Source organism: Parus major, chromosome 2 (genome assembly GCF_001522545.3).
Source record: "Parus major isolate Abel chromosome 2, Parus_major1.1, whole genome shotgun sequence".
Lineage (NCBI taxonomy): Eukaryota > Metazoa > Chordata > Aves > Passeriformes > Paridae > Parus > Parus major.
The window spans coordinates 43,498,114-43,521,672 of record NC_031769.1 but is presented as its reverse complement, the minus strand read 5'-3'; the positions used below and the strand labels follow the sequence as shown (position 1 = coordinate 43,521,672).

At 43.3% G+C, this 23,559-nt stretch overlaps 2 protein-coding genes and 1 long non-coding RNA gene across 4 annotated transcripts in view; 1 reads left to right on the top strand and 2 right to left on the bottom strand.

Annotated features, from left to right (window-relative positions):
• The window catches only part of FYCO1 (FYVE and coiled-coil domain autophagy adaptor 1), a 46,477-nt gene extending 41,554 nt beyond the window's left edge, over positions 1–4,923 (bottom strand). For both annotated transcript variants that reach the window (XM_015618574.2, XM_015618575.2), the window contains exon 1: positions 4,847–4,923. The gene's annotated coding sequence lies outside the window, so the exon portion shown is untranslated. The remainder of the gene's footprint in view (positions 1–4,846) is intronic.
• A 116-nt stretch (positions 4,924–5,039) lies between these two features.
• Positions 5,040–16,049, top strand: LOC107200294. The gene is made up of 3 exons (XR_004495853.1): positions 5,040–5,250; positions 14,785–14,880; positions 15,049–16,049. It is a non-coding gene; the product is annotated as an uncharacterized LOC107200294 (long non-coding RNA).
• Positions 11,035–12,605, bottom strand: XCR1 (X-C motif chemokine receptor 1). Its single transcript, XM_015618579.2, has one exon. It carries the CDS (start codon positions 12,514–12,516, stop codon positions 11,512–11,514), a length of 1,005 nt encoding a protein of 334 aa, XP_015474065.1. The 5' UTR covers positions 12,517–12,605; the 3' UTR covers positions 11,035–11,511.
• Positions 16,050–23,559: the final 7,510 nt, after the last annotated feature.

The window sequence follows — 23,559 nt, the reverse complement described above, 5'->3', positions numbered from 1 at the left end:
ATTTTCTGGAATTAAGGGTCTGAGGTATAAAAAAGACAGCATGATTCTTCTTTTTACAAGGCAACTCCACTCTTTGTGCTTTAACACTGCATACAAAGGTATGTGACTGATAAAAACATACACTGGACTACATTAAATAGGAGGATTAAAAGCAAAAGGCAGGCACAGCCTGAAAGACAGCTACAGTTTCCATTCCAATAAGTGAAATTTTCTTTTTAAATTAATCATTCCCCCTCACTTTTTATACCAACAAACCTTCACATTTCAGTGACAAAAACATGGTTTGGAAATATAAACAATTAGCAATAAAAGGCATCTCGCAGAAACCACATGTCCAGAAAAACAAATTCTCAGAGTACCATAATGTAGCAAAGAGACTAACTAGATGAAGTGCATAAAAACATTCACATTTCACAAATGCTTGGCAGAGAAGGAGTATATTTATAGTTAAGGACTCTTTACAGTAAAGCCTTTTTGTGGGAAGGCTCGTATGCTCTCAGAATATTTGCATTTTACAGCATAAGAACACAAACTAATGACATTAATAAAATACTGCTTGTACCCTTAACCTGACAAAAGAGACTGACACAAAAAATCAGTAAAGTTTTAAAAGTTTTTTTGCACAGTCTTCCCTATTCTATGGACAATTGACCTATATTCCACCCCTATTCCTTGTATTTGCAAACTCTTTTTAGAAAATGCTCAAAACCAGACAACAGACAAGTGTATACAGTGGCACAATAAGAACTCCATGAGACAGAGTTAATTTTTAACCTTAAATGGGCAAAGCTGGCACCCTAACAATTTTTTTTTAATGCTGCACCTACCAAATTGGATCTCCTCTCTAACACCTGGCTTGAAACCTTTTTAAACCATACACTGTATTTTGCCAAACAGGACAGCTGCGTCAGACCAGGGACACAGATCCCTGACTTAGAGAATAGTGTTTTGTCTCTGATATTCCTCCACATCAATAACTGTTGAACAACATGAACTCAAATGACCACTTTCTGCAAACAACACTACAGGGATGAGCTAGTGCATATCTCACAAAGACAACCTTGTCTCAGCCCTATCTCATGATGACAGAACTTCCCTGTTTGAGGAAACAGTCAGTTTACAAAGAGAAGAGCTCTCTTCTGATAACAGGAATTTCACAAGTATCACTTTTAACAAACCTGTCTGCCCTTTTCTCTTAGGACATGCCAGACCTCACCCCATGTCAGGGATGCTATACCTTGTTTACTAACACCTATCAATTAACCCAACCATAACTCTCCCAGAGACTTGCTTCTCCACGGCTGCTCCCATCCTATGTCACTCCCCCTGGGAGAAGGTACCCCTGCTGTCTCAATGCCTGTATGGTGAGCTGAAAAGACAGAATTCATTCAAAAGTGAAAAGGTTTTTCCCCCCCGCTTCACGCTCTCCTTCTCCTAAACATTTCTCCCTGTTTTCTTCCCTGCCACAAAATCTGCTCTTTCTCTCTACAACTCATACAACTATTTAAATGTCTTACACATTCTTCAAGCCAGGCACATGACACTCAGGTGCTACTCCGAGGAGCACCACATAGACACCTACAGAAATAGAAACACCAGACAACTTCCAGCTGAAGAGAAGCATTTGGCAATTCATGACACTCAACTTGCTCATCATACCAGCTTGGAGACTTCAAAAAAATCTCATATTTTTCACCTCTCCAAAATTGGTCTCTGAGCCTTGTTAACTTCCTCAGCAAGCTTGGCCTGACTAAAGCATCTCAGCCATGTCTGAGACTTGAGATAGTTAAAAGCAACAACCATTACACCCTGGCTTTAAACGGTACTTTTCCCTAGCAGCACTTTTTACCTCTGTATCTACCGCTGCACACTGTCCCTCCAAGCTGAGGTTTCAGGAGTAGTTGAAAAGACTTCCTCCAGCTAATGGTTTTGGGAAGTCTGGCAGATGAGTGTTGAGTCTTGCCCACCTGTAGCACCTCATGTGTCTTCCCTCCAGCCAGCAGCTCCTCTGAATAACTCCTGGCCTATATGCAGTTCCCAGTGAAATATCAACATGCAACACTGAAAATTACAGGTTTTGACCACACATATGTAGACCAAATAGAGGGCGAGGCAAGCAAAAACCACACTGAGACAACCCAAACTGACAGGCCATTGAGTGAGTCATGCTGCCCAGAGTCAACAGAAGAAATTCTTGTTTTCCTTCCTCTGTAGCCAGAAGCATGGAGTATTTCCTCTCTCCCTCTTTTCCTGTGAGTTTTCCAGTGAAGGTCACCATTTTTTGGGGGGAAGACAAAATTTCAGAGTTACAAACCCTAAAGATTTAGAAGCATTTGGAGGAGAGGCCTGTATGAGACTGTCATGCTGAGTGACTGGGAGGAGACAGGCTCACAGATGACACAGATTTGGTATGAGCCCAGTTATTTGGGATACCCTGATCCAACCAGTTCACTTTTGAAAACTAACCTGGCTTGTAGCAGTAGCAAGACCTTTCCTGTCTTCATCCTTCCTCCTGGCAGGACTCCTTCAGGAGTTAACTGTTTGTAAATATCTGCTGAGGTCACTATACCACCAACCAACACAGAATCCCGGCATGGGCAAAAGTATTAAACCAAAGGAAGGGCATAACTGTGCTTGCATTGAGATGCAGGCACTTTTCATAAAATGTTCTGTACTTTCTACCAGTGTTACAACCTGTAAAACCACCTTCAGAATACATCTGGGCAAAGGATTTTAAATTATTACTATTACAGAATTTGTGGACACAAACAGCCACCTCTCCACGGACAAAATGGAACTACTACATCAAAATATGAACTAGACTAGATAGAAGCTGTTAAAGTGTCCTTGCATTGGCAAAACTAAATGAATAAACACATAGTAATGCAAATAAATAATTGAAGATATTAAAATGATAATGTGTAACAATAAAAACACTTAGGGCTTTTCTAGTTTCCTTAAATTTAATAATCTCAAAAACATGTAAAGAATAGTAGAAGAATTTGGTGTTTACCGGACAAATAAGCAATTGTTAATTTTTAAATGTGATCAGTTAAGAACAACAAATAATCTGGGTTAAAAAAAAAATCAGCACTACTTTTCTTTGGGTCTACTGCATAATTTCTGCAATTTTACAAACTACATCTTGAGTAGTTTTCTCTCCCTAGTTGTTTCTTTAGGTTTTGATCACCCACCAAACAAGTCTTTGAGGAACCTAGTCTCCAGGATATTAGGACAAATTCCTGTTCCTTTTATGTAACCCTCTAGCAGTGGAGAGAGAAACTGCAAACATAATACACTCTTTCACTGTTATCAAATAGTGTATGTAAGAGACTCCTTTATGCACAAAAATCAGGCTCCATAACTAATAGGTTCTTGAGAAGTAGTAGTAAAACCATGTTTACAACAAATACTGTCTAACATATATATACTATAGATATATATATATAAATATAGTACAACAAGCAGAGCAAAATTGACTATCACTTGTTTTCAACCACAGTATCTCAAGATACAACTTTTTAACTGCAGCACAGTCTCCTAAATGTGAATGTTGGGTAACACTATTTGGAACGAGTAAAACACTTTTTAAATTCCAGCACTCCCACGAGAATCATTGGAAGACTCCAAGAAACTGCCTTGAACACCATAAAATGTGGAAAACATGAAACACACTACTGCATGGCAGTACGAGAGAACACAATGCCATGTTACTGACAAGACAGAGAACATGTTTTACCCTGGAAGTTTCATCCTAGCTTGCCTTCATGAGCATACAAAGTCAGAACTGGATAAAATCATCCACTTTCACTCTTCAGCATTAAACAGACAAAGGCCTGGTACTTCTCCCTCTGTTCCAACTTGAAATTTAAAACTTGAAGCTTGGTTTCAAGTGACAGGCAGAACCAGGAGAGCGAAGTCTACAGCTGAGCGACTCTGTGTGCCAAACCAACCTTGCCAAAATCAGCAGCAGGCTGTATGCAGTGACCCGGACAGAAAACAGGGCTGTGTGCTCGGGCAGCTGCAGCAGTAAGGGATTCACCAGCTTCCCGAACACGCCACAGCCCCTCCAAAGCCCAACTCACCACCACAGCCCGAGTGGAATCCAGTGTCCAAAGGCGGCAGACAACCATTTCACTAAAACCGTGGGTTTTTTCCTTCTCCTTGCTTACTCTGGATTACCAGGATCAACATAAGCCGGAGGAGGAGGGCCGGCTGCGAACTCGGCATCTGCTCTGGAGACAGCCCCAGCCTCATGTGCCAGCAAAACTCTCTCCCTATCCATCCGCCGGAGATTTGCCGACACAAGGGCAAAGTGGGATTAGGGCCGCGGCAAACATTTGCCTGTCAGCACTTTACAGCGGGGTGAGGGCACGGACACGGGTTTTGTTTGGTTTGCAGCAGGGTGACTCCGCTCCCCCAGCAGCTGCAGGAGGGCAGAAAACAGAGGGCAGTGCTGATGTCGGCCGAAAGTCAGTGCTCACCAGGGGACATGATGACACTTTAGGGGACTAGGTCTAGATGGTGGCCCTGAGGGACAGGGACCCCCCGTTCGAGGGGGCTCCCAGGACATGACAGCCAGCACCCAGCCCACCCCGGGCTGGTGTGCCCCTGCCATACCCGCGTTCACCCCGCCGATGTCCGGACCCGAACACCCCCTAAGGCGCCCGGCAACTCTCTCCTCGCCGGGGCTCCTCCCCTCGAAGCCGAGCTCGGCGAGGCAACAAGTGGAAGCCGCTGAAGTTACTTCCCCCTCACCCCGACAGCTCCCTCCGCCCGCCACCGCCTCCCCGCCCCCGGCCCCGCCGCGCTCCCTCGGGGCTGTGCGGGAGGGCTCGCTCAGTACCTGCGCCGCCGCCGCCGCCGCCATGTCGCGCAGAGGCGGCCCGGGGTGAGGCTCCGGCGCTCCCCGCCCGACTACAACTCCCGTGAGGCCGCGCAGGGCCGCCCCACAGCCGGGGCGGTGTCTGGCCGCAGCACCGGGGTGCCCGGAGGTGGCGGGGACAGAGCGCCGCGGGGGAACCTGAGGGGTTTGAAGCGGCTTTGGTGGAGAAATCGCCGCTTTCGGCTACAGCTACAGCGTTTGGGCGGTTTCCTTTCGGGGAGGGTGGTGTTTCTGGTGCCCTCACGCAAGGTCGCTTGTTACAGAATCACGGAGTTGTTAGGGTTGGACTGGACTCTGGAGACGCCGACCCAGCCACCCTGGCAAGGCAGAGTCACCTGGAGCAGGTGACACGGGAACGCGTCCAGGTGGGTTTGGAATGTCTCCAGAGGGGGAGACTCCATGGGCTCCCTGGGCAGCCTGTTCAGTGCTCTGCCTCCCTCAGTGTGAAGTTCTTCCTCACGCTGGGGTGAAACTTCCCTGTGTTTTGGCTTATGGGTATTATCCTTGGCCTGTTGCTGGCCACCACTGGGAAAAAAAAGCCAAAACAACTTAATACATTTTTGTCTTTTGTGTTAATCTTTAGTACAGTACTGACTGTGTGCTTATTCTACATGGGAGTTTTCTTTTTTATCTTTTTTTCCTTCCTTTTTTCCTCCTCATTTACACATCAGTTCATCAAGCTCTTTGCACAGACAACTGAGGCAAATGTGAAAGTCAGGCATGATAAATCTGACATGCAGGAGATTTCCCCTCTCTGCTCTTGCCACTTGAAAGAAAATTCTCATCCTCATCCCTAAACTGAACAAATGAGAGGACATAGTCTCAAAGTGTGCCAGGGGAGGTTTAGGTTGGGCATTAGGAGCAGTTTCTTCACAGAAGGGGTGATTAGACGCTGGAATGGGCTGTCCAAGGAGGTGGTGGAGTCACCATCCCTGGAGGTATTAAAGGAAAGACTGAACGTGGCACTCAGTGCCATGGTCTGGTTGACATGGTAGGGTTTGGTCATGGATTGGACTCTGTCTCAGAGGTCTTTTTTAACCTAAGTAATTCTGTGACTCTGTGAGACGTATGGAGAGATTAGTATGTCTACATAAAGTAAGAGACTGGGAGAAAGCAGGAGTGAAACTGGAACAAGAGGTTGTTTCCTGAGACAGGGTGTGGGGTGGTAGGGGGGCACAGGGTTCCTAACACTTCTGGCACCAGGCTCCTTCTACAAGCAGGCTGTTTCCTCTTTTCAGATTTTATCCCTCCCATAATGCATATAATTCTCTAAAAGGACATTTCTTTCCCAGTGCCTGAAAAAGACTACGCTTGTTTTGCACATGAGGTGCAAACTTGAAAAACTTCCTTTCCTTTTTTTCCCACATTGCTGTGGTAAATAAACGATTTTAAATTAAACTTGTGGGCAAGCAGTTTGTCATCAGTCCTCGCCACAATGCTTGTGACTTTGTTAGTGTCATAAACATCAGCTTAAGATGAAGATCAAAGCATCAAATTTTCAAGAGTCTTGAGGAAATACATGTAGTACATGGTCACTGACATGTATCATCCTTCACACGTAAGAATGACTAAGTGACCTTAAGTTTTGGTGATTAATCTTCATCTAATGTATGTTTTTTGACTAGCTCAAAAGCATTGTAGTGCCCTCAGAAATGCAGCTTATGGGGCTACACATGTTGCAGGCACGTGAAATACCGTGGGATGTCTTACAGTGTTTGGAAGTCACCTTCAGGCTTACTTTTCTTGGCATGCTTTGCTGAATCATGCAGCAGTGCCAAAAGCATCTGCTGAAAATGAGTGTTTGTTTTCCATTGATCTCTAGGCAACTGTGTGTCTTCCAAAAGTAATCTCAGGGTCATCAGACACAAATAAGGGTAAATCAAATCCCATGTAATTTCACTGCCCTGGATTTTATTTGACAAATTTTTAAAAAGTCTGTGTGGAATTCTACTTTTCAATAAAAAATAATCAATTAGAATGGATTGGTCCTCTTTTTAATGAGGTAGTAACAAGCTACTCTCAGAAATATTTAATTATTGATGTTAATTATTGAATTATTGCCTGTTTATGTACACATCAATTTCTTCAAAGAAAAAACATGCTGTTTCCAACTAGGTCCACAGCTGATCAACACTTCCTTAAAATTTTCCATATTTCCTCATTTCTTAGCGCTAAAAGATGTTAGAGATCTTTCCTTTTTGGAAGCTGCACTAGAAAGAAAACCAAACACATTGTCTGCTCCATGCATTTTGCTTTCCTATATGTTTACTTTGATAAAATGCATTGATTAACTTCTTCATAAGCCATGATAGCCTAGATGGGAATTATTTTCAATTTTACTAGGCAGAAAAGGCACTGTCAGTCATCCCACAAAAGGAAAGCCTTTGCTGGGAAAGGTCTTTTCACTGTGTATTGAAGGTAGACAACTCAATCAACTAAAACAACTAAATTGCTGATTAGTAGTCTCCTGTGCATAGAAGATGAGTATTTCATGATGGTCTCCAAGTATGTGTCCATAGAATGTGTCCTTTCCATCTGTCTGATGTTATTGTTATATGTGCTACATGTTTTCTTTAAATTTTTTTGCAAGAGTTAATTGATGTTGTATAATGACTGGAAGGGCTTTGTTTCTGCTGGCACTTGAGGTGTTTTATGAGGGTAGCTAACTCCCAGTTTCCCTGGTCACCCTCAGTGGATTAACATACCATTGTAGCTAGACTGAACAACAGCCTGCTGTTCATCATCAGAAACCTTCTGTGACTGTGGGGAGAAAGCTTTGGAAGCACTTTTTGCATTTGTTTGCATTCTGTTTTGAATAGGTGGACAAATAATTGTCAGTAGTTATAAAGCTGGGAGTAGGCAACATAAAAAGAACCAGCAAAGCTCTGGGAAACATCTAGAAGCAAATACGGCATTTTAGACAAAGTGGCTGAGGAGCTTGGAAGGATATTCTGCTAAATATCAGGCCATCTTCTGAGACTGACTGCCACCAGAGCACATCAGATTTAGGAGCTATCACTGATCAGAACTGGCTGCATTTCACTCCTGTGTGGACAAAATAGGTACCAAGAATTTTATCTGGTTTGGTGCTGGTTCAGCTGCACCAGGAACAATGTGGGAGAGCCAAGGCACAGACTCTGGACTGTGGAGTTTAAATGAAACATCTATACATCTATGTGGGTGGCACAGGGAGAAAGAACATGTTCTGCTTCTCTTTGTTGGAATAAGGCGGCATTGTTTGGAGGAATGAAACAAACTAATATGTTTTGGTTTTGTTATCTGAGCAGTTCCTGAATATGGAGAGTACTCCACTCCTCACACTTCTCTTTGTCCTTCTCAGTATTTTGCTTCACTAGATGAGCAAGGGCATTTTCAGTTGCAGAGTGACCATAAGGAAAAGATAAAATAGAATTTTATTTATGATTTCAATAAACTCAGCCTTTCAAAACATTGAGAATATGAAGGTATCCTAACTCTCAATGAAAACCTTTCTGGCAGTAAAGAAGTACAGGCTGTGCTTTGCTGAAATTGCACGCATTTATGAGTCTAATCTTTTCTGTTTATAATCAGGAGCAAAATTATCATTGATTTTAGTGGAAAAAGGGTGCTTCCTTAAACATGTCCTTAGAGGTCAGCTTTGGCAGAAATGATTCTGGATTTCAAGTGGACAAAAAGTTGAACACAACACAGGCATATGCCCTTGCAGCAGTGAGGAGTAGCTTTTTATGGGCCTGTGCAGCCATCAGGCTGAGGGAAACCTTTATTCCACTATTCTCATGGTCACATCTGCAGTAGAATATCTAGGTTTGGGGCCACCAGTGTAAGAAAGAGATGTTGAATGACTGAAGTCAGCCATATGGAGGCTCACCAAGATGGACAGGGAGTTGGAGCACATGACATGTAAGGACACTAAATTGGCTGGGATATGTTTAGCCCCAGGAAAAAACAAGGTTTAGGGGAGATCTGATGGCTCTTTTCCATTCTTCAATGTGAAGACACAGAGAAGGCAAGGGAAAAGCAACATCACCAGGTTGCAGAAAAAGAAATTTTGTTTGTGTAGAAGCAAAAGCATCAACCATAAGATTTATTAAGCATTGCAAGGAGCCAGAGGAGTTATGGAGTCCCTGTTCTTGCAGATTATCAGTTTGACCAGGTAAAACCCTGAGTGACCTTGTCTGACCAGGAAGATAAAACTTCTGTGAGCAGCATGGAGAAGTGGATCACCTCCAGAAGTCTCTTCCATGCTAAATTAACCTATGAAAATTCACAATTACTTCTTCAATTAAAAATACCTTAATAGGTGGTTATCAGAGGCTGAGAACAATAGTCACAGGGTAGAATTCCATTGAATTTCTGAATGTTTATTAGTACTACTTCATTATATCAGGAGGCAGCATATCTACATTCTGAGTTACTTTCATTATGGCAGCAATTACAGTTATTCCAGTTGGGTAAGATAAAAGAATTCTTTTTACATCCTCAGATACATTGTAACAAAATATGCTGAAATTACAATCAGATTTAAATAATTGCTAAAAACTGGGCAGAGCAGGATCATTTATCATTTCAGTATTTGTGCTTCTATTATAATTCTCAACTTTGTTTTAGACAGATGTAAAATATATGAACGGTAAAGATTTCACAGTCATGTGGCTCTAGGACAATGAGTTGAATGACAACTTATTGAAATGATGCACCTGTGACTCATGGTCACAGTATTTTCCTCTTGTGGAGATTTGCTGGTACCAGTGAAGTTGTCATGGTTTACCAGAATAGAAGAAATTGGACTAATTTGTTCAATAAGTTATCTTCAATAAGTTACCTCTTCAATAATTGACAGTACTCAAACTCTCAAACCCAGCCCAAACTCTTTTGAAGCCACATTCATTTCAGATGTTTGTTGTCAGGAAGCAATAGCCAAAGGCTGGTCTCTACCACAGCCAGAAAACATTACAACTTCTATCTTTCCATGGTTTGTCTGAACACAAGTGAATTGCAACGTTGTAGAATTTATGAGTCCCTTTTTTAATTTTTCACATTTTAGACAGTAGCTGTATTAAGTGAGATACCAGGACTGATCTGTTCAGAAAGGTGCATCTGATGATAAGGGACATGATACAAACACTTCGCTTTGGCAACTAAACTGAAGCACAAACTAGAAACTATAGGCAAGCCCTAGGAAGGCTGTATGGGTCTATGTCATATATGTTCACTCCATTCTTACACTTTTCCTTAGGTATTCTAGCTTCTGAGTATAATCAGAAATAGGATATTTTATTATGGGCCTGAGTTTCTGCTTTTTGTAAACTACACAGCAGCTGTGAAGAATCTGTTGTCTGCTCCAGATAATCTTTAGAGATCAAATGAAATAGTGTGGAAATAGCATAGACATTTTAAGACAGATGCCTGAAAAGCCAAATTGTTGCTTAGAACTGCTGCTAAACCAGTGCTTAATGCCACTGCAAAACTACCTTGGCTTTCTATATAAATTCTGGAAAATTAAATATTCTTCTTTCAAGGGATTTTATCATTCAGCTACACTGGAATATGCACTATACATTACACTGCCTGGGGTTAAAAATACTTACTGAGCTAGAATGAAGATGGATATCAGTTTATCTTAAAAACAAAACCCAAGAAAACCCCAAAAGAACGAAAAACCCAGACATCAATTTTACAAATAAAACAAGCCATTTTTCTCCTACTATTTAAAAAGACATTTATTCTTGCACTATAACTTACTTATAAGCTTAAGTGTTCTCAGGACTGTGGCAAAGGGAGAAAAGAAGGGAAAGGGCAATTAGAGGCAAATATATCCTGCTCTGCTCAGGAGATGAGCTGTTGATCTGCTGCAATCATCTGAAATGATATTCAAAGCCTGGAAGAATCCTGTGGCAAAGAGCAGTAACAGAAGCGAAACTATTATCCTAGTGAAGTATCTGTTTAACAGCCTGTGTTCCTTCTAAGGCTCTACCAAAGTTTCAATTTCAGACCCCAAAGACTACTTTTACACAAAACTAGTTTTATATATATTTATCTGTCAAAAGGTAGAAGAACATTTGCCCTGAGAATTTCAGAAACACGGAGGTCTTGTAGCTATTGTCAGGACAGTTAATCCAGAGACATTCCCCCCCCCCCCCCCCAAAAAGGACCAATGAGTACACTGATAAACAGTGAAAAACATTAAAATTTACAAAGATACCTAGGTGTCCATTGCTATATACAATCCATGCAATATGTAAGTGTCCATTGCAATATACAAGTATTTTAAGTCAGGTAACAAAGAGATATGCAACAACTTTTACATTAAAACCTGATGTTTTAATACCCAAATAAAAAAAAGCTATTTTTGTTTCTTTTCAAAAGAGTATAAATGAGAGAAAATCCATCTCACTGTGCAAAAAAATTGTGAACTTAAGACTTTCAGGCAAGAGAAGTAATTTCTTGGCATTGTCATCTCTTCATCCCACTGCAAATACATTTTTCTATTTTCTATACACAACATGTTTGCAAAGAGTAAATTTGTGTGTCTTTCTGAGGGAAGCACCTCTAAGAATTAGAGGCTGTCCATGACATGCAAAATCTGAAAGTTTATTCAGGATTAGTTCTAATAATTAGGTCTTGCTTCAGTAGAGAGATGTCCCTTCATGCTGGAATTTGCCTTCATAGCAGGTCGTGGGGCTGGAGGTTTGACCATTGCTGCAGTGTAAGCACAGACTGCATAACTGTGCCAAATGCCTCTTGAACTTGACTCCAACAAATACATAGAGCACAGGGTTGAGACAGCAGTGGGAAAAAGCAATTTTACGGCTGATGTGAAAGGCGAGGTTGGAGTCTTTCATGTACTGACAGGTAGGTGGTGGAAAAGTAGTCAGAAAGCTGAGGATGTTGTAGGGTGCCCAGCACAGGAAAAAAGCCACCACAATAATGAGGATGAGTTTCACAGTTCTGTACTTTCTGCGAGATCTTGTTCTAAGCAGGATTATGAGTATCTTGAAGTAACAGAATACAATGACTCCAAAGGAAAGCAGGAAGAGTACATTTCTCACATAAATGTCCACCTTTTTCCAATTCCCGTCAGCATAATCACAGAACCTCCGCTCTTCCAAGCCTTCTTGCACTGTGGTGTGAATCACCTCAGGAACCACAATCAGTGCGCTAACAGTCCAAACAGCCAAGGACACCAGGACACCACAACACTGCATCTGGGATCTCAGAGTTGAAAGGGGGTTCACTACAAACAAGTATCTCAGGACAGTCATGAGAGTCAAAAAGAAAACACCGCTGTAGTAGCCAACGGAGAAAATAGCATTTGATGCTTTGCAAAGGAACTCACCAAAAATCCATCCAAAGGACTGGTCCACTACCCAAAAAGGCAGCATGCAGGAGAAGACTAAATCAGAGACACAGAGATTCATGATGAAGATGTTTGTTAAGGATGTAAGGTTTTCATATTTCAGTAGGATCCATAACACCAAAGTGTTTCCTAGCAGACTGAGAAAAAATACCAGAATGTAGAGGACAGCAGTGAGATAGATGTTAAATGTGAAATAGTCACCCATTTCACAGACGTTGCTTTCATGAGGGTATTCATATGAGTAATTGTAATCTAAATAATATTCTTCTTCCATTTGTCTGTGCAAATCTTGTGCTGTTCTCCAGCAGCTACTTCAAAGGACTGCAACAAATCTTTTGTGAAAATCAACTCAGTAACTAGACTCTGACTGTGGAGGCTCCTGTTTTAAGACAGAAAAAGCAGCAGTGAAACTAGTAATTTTTCCTGGCTTGGGGAGACAAAAGACTCATTTCTTCTTATGACTAGAACATGTACAGGTAGATACCAAAGACTTACTGCAAAACACACAAATCTTAAATATTTAACAAGTCAGAAACTCAGATGTTTCTGAACCAAAATGTTTGGTGACTACTGTCAATTAATTACTAAGTTTCTACAATATGAATGCGCATTGTTTTGTTTTGTTTTTTTTCTGTAAATATCTCCGGTGCCAAGACTTTCCAATATGCTACCATTTTTTCAGTTTTCTGGAATGGTATCCAACTCCTAAGCACTTCTCTGTATAGATGATTCTTTGTCACCAAAGTTCAGCACTGCATAAACCCAAAACGCTGAGCAGTACCAGTAGCAACAACTGTAAGCACTAAGAGCAGGAAAAGCTAGGTTTGTTACAGATTTTTGTCTTGAGGTTTGTTGATATCTAAACATCTCGAAAGCTGTGGCAAAAGCATCATCATGCTGGGTGTTCTGTGCACCTCTCTGGCCTGATGATTTTCAGGGATGCAACAGGAGCACAGATCACATCACAGTCCTTTCCTGGGAGTGCTGCCCGTCTGTCTATATGCAGGCAGGAATTTAATCCCAGGTGGATGGTGAGTTGAAACTGGCCAACAGGATCAAAAGTTAGTGGGACTGGGAATATGGCATACAATCAGGTCACAATGGCCTAATTTCTTTATGAAATTAAGCTTAAAAATAGGTACAAAAAAAAATCAGTAATGCCTCTGACTAGTGGTTTAAAGTCTAAATTCACTTTATCCTAGGAGAAGACTTACCTGCAATACCATGTTTGGATCCTGTTTTGACTGAAGCTTGTGAGAGACCTGTGAATGAATTCCTTCAAAGTAGCACAGTTGCAAGAAAGAAGTCCCACAGCTCGGGCCAAAATTGTGCTAGTGACATTTTCCTTTTTTAATTAGTGAAGGCAGAATCTGCCTGCTACAGCTAGACAAAGACAAGCTGTCTTTGGAGGACAGGAGAGCTATGTCTACACCAAGAAAGCATGTCAGGGAGCACTTCTGGCTGCCAGAATTTAATGCCATCTGTGGGGATAGGTGATCCAGGTAAGCCAGAACATGACACAGGCAGGACAGGACAGGGTCCATCTATCCAGTGGGTTGTGATCAGTTAGTTTTGGAGGCAATGGATGTGTAGGATTCACTACTGTGACAGCAAGTGGCCCTGGAACATTTACCACCAGAGTCACTTTCTAGAAATATGGAAATAACTGGAAATATGTTTGTGGGCCTCAGTTTGTACAACATTGTGGTTTTCAGGTGTGCAGGGTAAGTCCTTGCAAAGGCAGTCATTCTTTCTGGTTTTACAGACAACTCTTAAGCAATGAATAGTTTAGATTGAGGTCCTAACCATCATTGTGTCCTGTTTCAGCTCAGGCTGGGGTATGCTGCTCCCTAGCAGCTGTCCTAAGGGAGCAGAGAAGCCTCTTTGTGAATGATCAGGGTTCTCCAGGGATGAGAGGACAGCACTTACCAGTGTCTTCACCATTTAATCTTGCCTTTTGTGCTGACCATACAGTGACAGCAAGCCCCAGGGCAGGTCTGCCCACAGTCCAGGAGCTACACAGCCAGCAAGGCTGCTCCTGATCTCTGGCACAATTGCTGCTGGCCCCTGACACAAGAACCTTCTCACAAAGACCTCAGCCCTGATGACTGCCTCTGCCTGGGAAGTATTTTGACTTGCACATGTCCTGTCCCTCATCTCATGCTGTTCTGCTCTTCATACCCCTGCTGCAGGATAGGCAGTGGTTAGAGAGCAGGTATCTGCTGGGGAGCTTTGCTCACCCTCCTGCTTGCTGTCAGGGCTGAGAAATACTTGAAAGGCAGAAGGCACCATTTTGCAAAGGTATTTTGAGATTATGTCAGATAACAGGTAAGTGCCAAAATAAAAAAGTGTACCAACATATCTATTTTCTTCACAGTTAAGATAATAGGAGATGGTAAATAGTTTCTGCAGTCCAAACAGTCTCTATTTTTCTCCATCTTCCCCAAGGACATTGATGCTGAGTGTGCAGACACTTGATTCATGCTGGCAGATAGCTGTGATTGGAAACCCTGTTGGTAACTCTTGCTATTTCCGTCTCCAGATTTCCATATGCCTTGGCATCCTACCCACCTGACTGAAAAAGCTGTGTCTTGCACTTTGGCAGGAGCCAGAGGAATGCTTGGTTACATGGGAACAGGTATCCTCTCTCTGATTTTGTGTCTGGCATTTCCAGAGAACACAGGAAAATGCTTCTATGAGGTAGCTTGTTCCTGGTTGATTTTTTAATGCTTCCAAGTTAGTTCTTGGATAATGCCACATTTCACAAAACAAATTCATTCAACATATGCTATCTTACCTGGTGCAGGCTCCATGGAATTGCAGATGGAGGCTCCAGTCTACAAAGCATTAAACCTTGTGGATGGTTGATCAGGATTATATGTTCTGATATTATGTTTCTACCAGCTGAGAAGCCCTTTATCAGGTCAGTGATGGTAAGGAGAACCTTGCAGGAACCTAAGGCACTTAGATCTCTTCCTTTGCACCTCAAAACTCCTTAAATCAAAACCTGTTTTTGTTCTGCTGTATTTTATCTCCCCCTTTCAATTCTACAAGTAAGAAAAGCTGTGTATGGATTTTCAATTAAGATATATGCAAAGGAGATAAAAAATGATGTGATTGAATCGACAGGTAAAAAGTGTGTCAGTGTCACACAAGAAATATGAATCATGCAACTGTTTTCAATGTATATATAATGGTACAAGTGACAGCAGAAGTTGGTTGAAAGATGGAAATTACCTTAATTTCAGTTGCCAGGACAAATAGGAACAAAGGAAAAACACATCATACAGTTCTTGCCCTTCTGAAGAGCACTCAGCAAGGCATTCAACATTTATTTCACTCTTGTCCAGAAAAACTGCTTCTCGAGAAGCCTTCATTTTCTAGCAGGGCTCTGCTTTGTCTTGGAGCATCATATTTAAAAAAGAAGTCTAATACAGAACTGAGGAAACGATACTTCTAGGGACCTCCCATTCAATTTTCTTTCTCTGAAAATTCAGTTAGACTTCTGTCAGCTGAAGGTACAAATTGTTCATCAGTTTATTTCATTTTCAAACGGAACATTTGAAAGAGCAGCTAGGAGGAGTTGTCTGCTCACTTTGCAGTCAGTGGAGGGAGAGAGAGGCAGTGGCAGGAGTCACATCAGCCCCCAGTCTGTGTTCTACCAGTCTCCTCCCCAGACAGAGGCAGCAGAAGCAGAGACAGCCCCTTTAAGAAGATTCCTGGCATTTACATAGAAAGCTGAGGTTAATCTCATCTTATTTGGAAAAGACAAGGGGGTTGCAATAGAGAGAAGCCCCCTACCATAAGGCATGCAATGATGACATTTTTTATTCACTTTATTTGAAAAGCCTCTGGGCTTCACAGCTTGTTCTCCACATTTCTTAGGGGGAAAAAAAAATTAGATGTTTTTGCAGGCTGGTTTACACAGGCAACAAACGTTGACACATAAAATAAATTTCTGTTCCCCTAAACTAAATTTATCTGGTAGCTGCTTCCTTAGCCAATCTCTTGTTCCAGATTGAGATAGGAAGAAAAAAACCCAAATGTGACCTTTTCTGGCAGGAAGATGCTTTAGTTTTTCAAACAGGTTTATGGAGCTGCTGTTTAATCTAAGGAAACTAAAAAACAATAAATAAAATTTCTCCTTCCCTAACTATGACTGGTATCTGTCTTGGAGCACAGCCTCGGAGTCACACGTAGGAGATGGACAGGAAAGTCCTGGAAGTCATGAGAGGCAGGTAGACTTGGTCCAAAGCACAAGTGTACTCTGGACAGTGTGGTCTGTGCTGGTGGATGAACTTTTTGTCTACCTTAGAGGAAATTTCTACATGGTAACAAACTCTTCCAGGACATGGCTAAAGCAAAAGGTCAAGATAAAGTGAAAAGTCAGTAGGAAGTCCCTTGTCCGTTTCAGTTTTGCAAAACCTTAAGAAGCCTAGCTCATCAAGGAATCTCTTACCCTATTTTTAAAGCAAATTTCTGTTGGGTTGGGATTATTTTCTGAGACCAGTGCTTCCACTCGTGCCCCATGGGTTTCACAAGGCAGGTAAAACACTCACAGTCAGCCCAGAATCTTGGTGGCCTCCTGTTCCCCATAACCTCTACGTCTCAGTCCTTGCCATCAGCCCTGTGATAACCACAATCAATGGAAGCAGAAACATCCCAAGTGAAGAGTCTGGAACCCACCCCAAAACACACATTTGAGTTCAAATTTCCATCCTAAGTTGGCAGCCTCTGGCTTGTACAAGAGCACCCTTTGCTGGGTTAAGAACTGTCTGGATGGCCAGGCCCAGTGAGTGGTGCCACATCCAGCCACCAGTGCTGTCCCCCGGGGATCTGTTTTGGACTGAGTCCTGTTTAATATCTTTATTGATGATCTGGGTGAGGGGACTCAGTCTACCACTAGCAAATTTGCACTTTTATTGTGCTAAGGCTGGTCAGAAAGGGCATGGTGCTGGCACCTGGGCAGCAGCTGTCCAACAGAGCACAGGCAGGAGCAGCCTTGGCCAAAGAGGTTTGTGTGGAAGTGGAGGTGGTTGGTATCCTGCCTGTGGTTTTCTGCAACAGGCTTTGTGCCAGCAGGATTGCAGCTCTGGGTGTTCTCTATTTTCCCCTAGGGCAAGGACAAGGAGAAATCCAGCCCCTTAATTTGGCGGGATGGTGCAAAGGAGAGCATTGTTCCCTGCTTGCAGCCAGGCAGGATTTGGCCATGGTTCTCTCAGTAGCTCATGCAGGGATGGGGTGAGTAAGTAATTCTGCAGGATGATAAGAAGTAGTCCTTTCAGTAATAACTGGCTGTGAGGAAACAGAAAAAAGGAGCTTTCTGGGATTTTTTGAGTGGAGAAATTATCAGTTTGTTTCTACAGTGTAGACAAGTGAGAGTTTAAATGCATTTCTTGCAAGCAAGGATTGCATTGATCTCTGTGTCTGACATGTAATTCTGATTTTTCTTCATAGCGGCACTCCTGACAGGCCCCGAACACCAGCCCATTTCTCTTTGCCAGACAGCAGGGACATGGTATACTCCTTGCCCATCTGCTCCATAGAGAACATAAATGCTCCATTATTTGGCCATGAAAAAGAGCATCACTTTGTTTCTTAGTAGCTGGGTTTCTTGGCAATTGAAACCAAGCAAAACCACTTCTTATTTTTCCTGCTAAAGCAGAACATATCTGCAGGTTTCTGCTGCCAACAAAATGTTGACCCCTCCCCATCTCTGTGTGCAGATGTACACATATCCTCCTGACAATATACTGGATGATGGGGCTGTCCTTGAGAGATCTCACCAGCCCCTGCACTATATTTAAATAGCAAGCTTAGAGCTGAACAAGGAGTCTGATAAGTAAAATGTGTGTAAAGAAGCTGACTATTCCCTCACAGGTTCTTATAGACAAAAAAACAAATATTAAGACAAAGGAGCACATCACAGTTCTGGGGGAAATAACCTCGTGTTTCTGTAAAGCTTAGCAAACTTCAAGCCTCCACATAAAGTTCATGAACTCATTTTTATGGCTCAGAGACAACATGAAGAATAGGGTTTTATTTTTCTACAAAATTCCATTCTGCTGGTGTATTTAAGCTATACCACTCTTTTTATTGTTTTTCCCAAGAGGATTATAAGCCATATGTCCAAAGAATTTGTGTACTGCATTTTGGGTGGGATTTCCAGTGTTCCTGCTGGGCCCATTGCTGCAGGAATGATTCTGAAACAGATGGAAATTATGCTGACAGCCACTGATGTGACCAGTATGTACAAGGGGATGCTGCCCTGCTCCTGAGGCTCCTAACTGCAGGCCTGGGATGTGGCCTGGGGAGAGATGATGGGGGGGCAGCCTCAGTATCTGTGTGTGCAGGCAGAGGGAGGCAGAGGGAGGCAGAGGGAGATGGATTAGCAGTGCCACTTCAAGGAGCCCAGCTTTGTCACAGAGTCTGTCCTCATCCCTGGCAGTGCAGGCACAATCTGGTTTTATTGACTATTAAATGGGCTACCTTGTATCAGACCATTCCCACTCATGAAGCCATTCTGATGCTGAAGTCCCAGAAACTTGCAAGGGTTTAGCCAAAGGGAGAAAGAAGGGAAAGAGAGAAAATCCTACCCACTGAGCCATGTTTGCACCAAGTGAAAGGCTGGGTGTAATGTGAGGAGGCAAACAACATAGAATCATAAAATATTAGGGGGTTGAAAGGGACCTTAAAGATCATCTAGTCCCAACCCTTCTGCCTCCCACTAGACCAGGTTGTGCAATGCCCCATCCAACCTGTCTGAACACTGTCAGGGTTGGGGCATCCACAGCCTCCCTGGGAAACCTGTGCCAGTGTCTCACCCACTCAGAGTAAAAAACTTCTTCCCAATATCTAAACTAAATTTCCCCTCTTTCAATTTGTCCCCATTATTCCTTGTCCTATCACTGCAGCTCCTGATGAAGAGTCCCTCTCTGGCTTCCCTGTAGGCCCCCTCCAGATACTGGAAGGTTGCTAGGAGGTCTCCATGCAACCTTCTCTTCTCCAGGCTGAACACCCCCAACACTCTCAGCCTGACTTCATAGGGAGGGTGCTCCAGTCCCCCTATCAATTTTGTGGCCTCATCTGGACTTTTTCCAACTCTTCCATGTCCTTCTTTTGTCAGGGATACCAGAACTGTACTCAGCACTCCAGGTGGGGACTCACAAGAGCAGAGTAGAGGGACAGAATCACCTTTCTTGACCTGCTGGACATGCTCCTTTTGATGCAGCCCAGGATTCATTTGGCTTTCTGGGCTGTGAGTACACTGTTGGCTCATGTTGAATTTTTCATCAGTCATCACAGAACTGTACATGTCACTGCTGTCGTCTCACCATTTTCTAACCAGTTTTGTTTTGCTTTCCCTTTGTCACATCTGTTATGCTTTGCAGAACATCAGAGAGTTTGAATTTGCCTTATTCACGCCACCTGCACTCACTGGCATCAGCTACTCCTTACCCTGATTCTGGATGGCTCCTTGGCACCCAGACCCAGCTGGGTAGTACCCTGTGTGCCTCCACCGCTCCCAGTGGGCTGCCCTGGCCAGGCACGCTCCCGCCAGTGTGGAGCTCAGCTGAGGCAGCCTTTTCATGTGGATGCCAAAGCAAGACTGAAGAACAAAGGGCTGCAGCCAGGTGAATATGAAGTACCTCTGTGTCCTCCTCTCCACTGGCTGTATGATGGTCTCTCTGCTGGTGTGAATTGCTACCTGCTGTCTTGAATGGACATGCTACAGCTCTCATGAAGACTAAAGCCTGACTTACGAGCAGCCTCCTGTGCCCAGAGGGATAATGTGCCTCGACATGAGGCAAGTCACGGTATGGCATTTGCCTATCACCAGGACAAATTTGTTGGCTGCTCCCTTGTCCCTGCCTTTTCTCAGAGTGGCAGCTGCTCTGTGTTCTGACAGAGGTTTGGATGAGGCAATCTTTGGCACAGATCTCTTGGCACTGCAGACCTGAAGTGCTGCCACTGCCTGGAGGCACAGCACATATGAGCACACCTCACTGCTGTTCTACCGCCCCCTCTGCTGCCACCCGTCGGAATTGGCTTCCAAAATTGCCGTTCTGCACTGCAGCCTGTGGAGAGGGTGATGCTAGAAAACCAGATAAAACAATGAAGGAACAAAAAAAACTCTCTTTGAACCGCAGGTTCAAAAGAAACTGTTCTGTTCACCACTGACCACTTATTTCCTGTGAGTTTTGGTGAAAATTGTATACAGATTGCATATATACAGTATATATATGTTCTCTTTGCCCCTGGTGGCCATCTGCTTCTGGAGAGAACCAAAGGCTGGGGCTGTTCTTTGGGTTAAATTTGGAGTAAAAGAAAAGAGGGGCAGGATGCAGGGTGGTCAGGACCACAACAGCTTAAAAAAAAAAAAATTTTGCAAGGGAGAAGCAAAAGATTGCAAAGGAGAATGGCCTGAGGCTTTATTGGATTGATAACTTGATGGCATCTCAAATGGTGGTCAGGAAGTAGCTCAGTGAGGAGGTGGCTCAGTCAGACACTGGGAAAACAGAACTGACTGAGGGAAACCCAGGTTTTCATAATTAAAATTAGGTTTTCTACAGAAGGCATTTTCTACAGAATTTTCTTGTGCAAGGACATTTCAGGAGCACAGCCAGTTTCCCAACACTCTTTGTCTGATGAGTCAAAGCAAAATAAATCATATTTGATAAAACAGCACCAAAACATAGCACATTCAGAGCACTGTTTACGTTAACAGTGAGGCAATAAATAGCTTGCACCAGAAACAATTGACCACAACCAAGAACATTCCTGTCCTGTTTTAGTCACTACTTCCCTAAACCCCAGCACTTCCTCCTGGTGTGGCATGCCTGCTCTCAGGCTAGAGGCACAGCCCAGGCACAGTGCATCTCTTCAAATATCTTCACCCGGAATAACTGCAACAACAAGGATTTCTCATGCTGATCCTGCAGTGACTGCAGTTCAGACAGCCCCGGACTGCATTTGGTCTGTGCCACCAGGTGAAATCCATCTCCTGGCAGACAGTCAGTGCATACTTTCTTCTCAGTAGGCTTTTCGGGGAAATCCTTTCATATGGCTACCCCTGTGAGCACACCTGTTCCTTTCAAAGGTTTGGGCTGGAATACCACTGGCTGAAACATTCAGTCTGAGCCCAGAAATTCTTAAGATCCTTCTAGACCTGGCTTGGTCTCACACTCCCACATCTTTTTCTCTAGCATTTTGCTCATTTGTTTATATTGAAGATTCACTGTTGTTACAAGAGGAATCTCAAAGTGCTTTACCACTTTGCAGAAGACATCTGCACATTCCCATCTGCCACGCCGTGTTGCTTGTACACACATATTTCAGCACCAGAGTACGAGCAAGCAGGTGTCCTGCAGCAGCAAGCCCACCCAGATAAGGGGCTCCTTAGCAGAAAGTCAGCTGTAGCCCACATTCCCCAGCAGGGGGTAACATCAGGGACTCCGTGTGTCAAGCATTAGTGAACCGAGACAAAATCTTAATGTTCCAGTTCCTGAGTCATTTCATAACATCTCTGGCCATCTGTCCTTTGGCAAGGTCTTGTGGTAAGTGCAGGGAGGGAAAACAATACTTTATGCAACAAGGGTTGGCATGATCTTCCCAAAACTTCCCCAGCTCCTAGACTGCACTACACTTACACCAAGATAGCTCCAGCCACACAGGCCACCTGTCCTATTCAATCCACTTGGCAGAGGCATATTCTTCTGCTTTAGTAATATTATGCTCAAACCACATTAAATAGCCACTATTTTGTCTCTCAAAGAATATCAAATTTGTGAGCTGGGAATTGTGGCCAGCTCCTTCCCAAAAATTAAAGGGCAGAAACTCCAAAGACAAGAAGGTGAAGGCAGTAATGCAAATAGGAGCCGTTAACATGAGTCTCCAGGCTGACATAAAGGTGAAATAATTTAGAAAAATGGTCTCCTTGGACCCTTTCCCTTTTCAAATTACTCCTTACTTAAGAGAGACTTTAAATACATTTGTGGATGATAAGGAAATTCAGGCTAGTTGATCATGGATGACATAAAGGATCCATTCAGGACATAGAATTAAACACATTTCCTTCTTCAAGACTGGGATGTGATCCCACCTATCCCCTCCCAGTCCAAGAAGCAGCCCCATGGTGTCTCAGCGCCAGGGAGCACAAGGCTTTGCTTTCAAGTTCCCCTGCAAAGGCTTTAAGACTCAGAGACAAAACTCCTGAATTCTGCTGCATATTTTAGCCACCACCTCGTAACCAGAGCTACTTTTGTACATGTCAGTACCTCTTCTCCAGCAGCTGAGCTGACTGAGATGCAAAGAGAAAACCTTCAGCCCTGATTTTCCAGCAGGCATTTGGGGGGCTGTGCAGTGCAGTGGAATCAAGCATGCATTTGGAAAACCTGGTGTGCCTGCTGAGGCTGCTCCTTCACTGGGCAAGAGGCAGCGAGCACAAAGGATGTGGGCAATGTAAAGCACTTGGTCCTGGGGCTCTGCAGCAGCCTGTTGGTCTTGGAAGGTATAGCCAAAGCCTTGTGCAGTCATGGCTGTGTGAAATGCAGCAAGCAGACTTTGTGAACTGCTCCTAAGCTTTGTGTCTGTTCTTGTGTAACTCTGCCCTAATTTGGGTCAGGACCTTGCACCACCAAACTCCCTGTTCAGCTCTGCATGCCAGAGATCACTGGAAGTGTAGACCCCAGCTCTAAATGTGCACTCCTGTCTCAAACAAAATTGAAACTTGCATTATTTCAGAGCAATGTCTGTTTTTTGTTCCTTTTTGTCGCAAACTACCTCTTCTTTTCCTGAAAAAAAAAAATAAATAATGCAATTCTCCCTGACTTTTGAATTTCCCACAGCACCAAAAAGGCCAACTTCTGCTGAGCCCTACACAAGATGCTGCCACCCATGGTGTATAAAACTGTCAGTAGAACTCTGTGGTTGATGTGAGCAAAGCGAGGTTTGCAGAAGGAGGTTTTTAAGGACCAGACATGACACAGAAAGAAAAGCTAGGATGCTTGGAGAGCTTGTCTGCTGGTAGAGGAGCCTCAGTGAGTCCTTCCCTTTCAGGTTTTCTTCTATGATTGAGATATCAAGTATCTCAGCTTCATCCACACCATTGTGGCTTTTCCCACCAGTATCTCTTGTTCCAGCAGAAGATACAACCTGTTGCTGCAGGTAAAGTCTGCCTGACTTAGATATTAGGAAGAAATTCTTCACTTTGGTCTAGTGGGAGGTGTCCCTGTCCATGGCAGGGGAATTGGAGCTAGATGGTGTTTTCATCGCAAACCGTTCTCTAATTCTAAGACTTCAGGTATAAACACAGTTC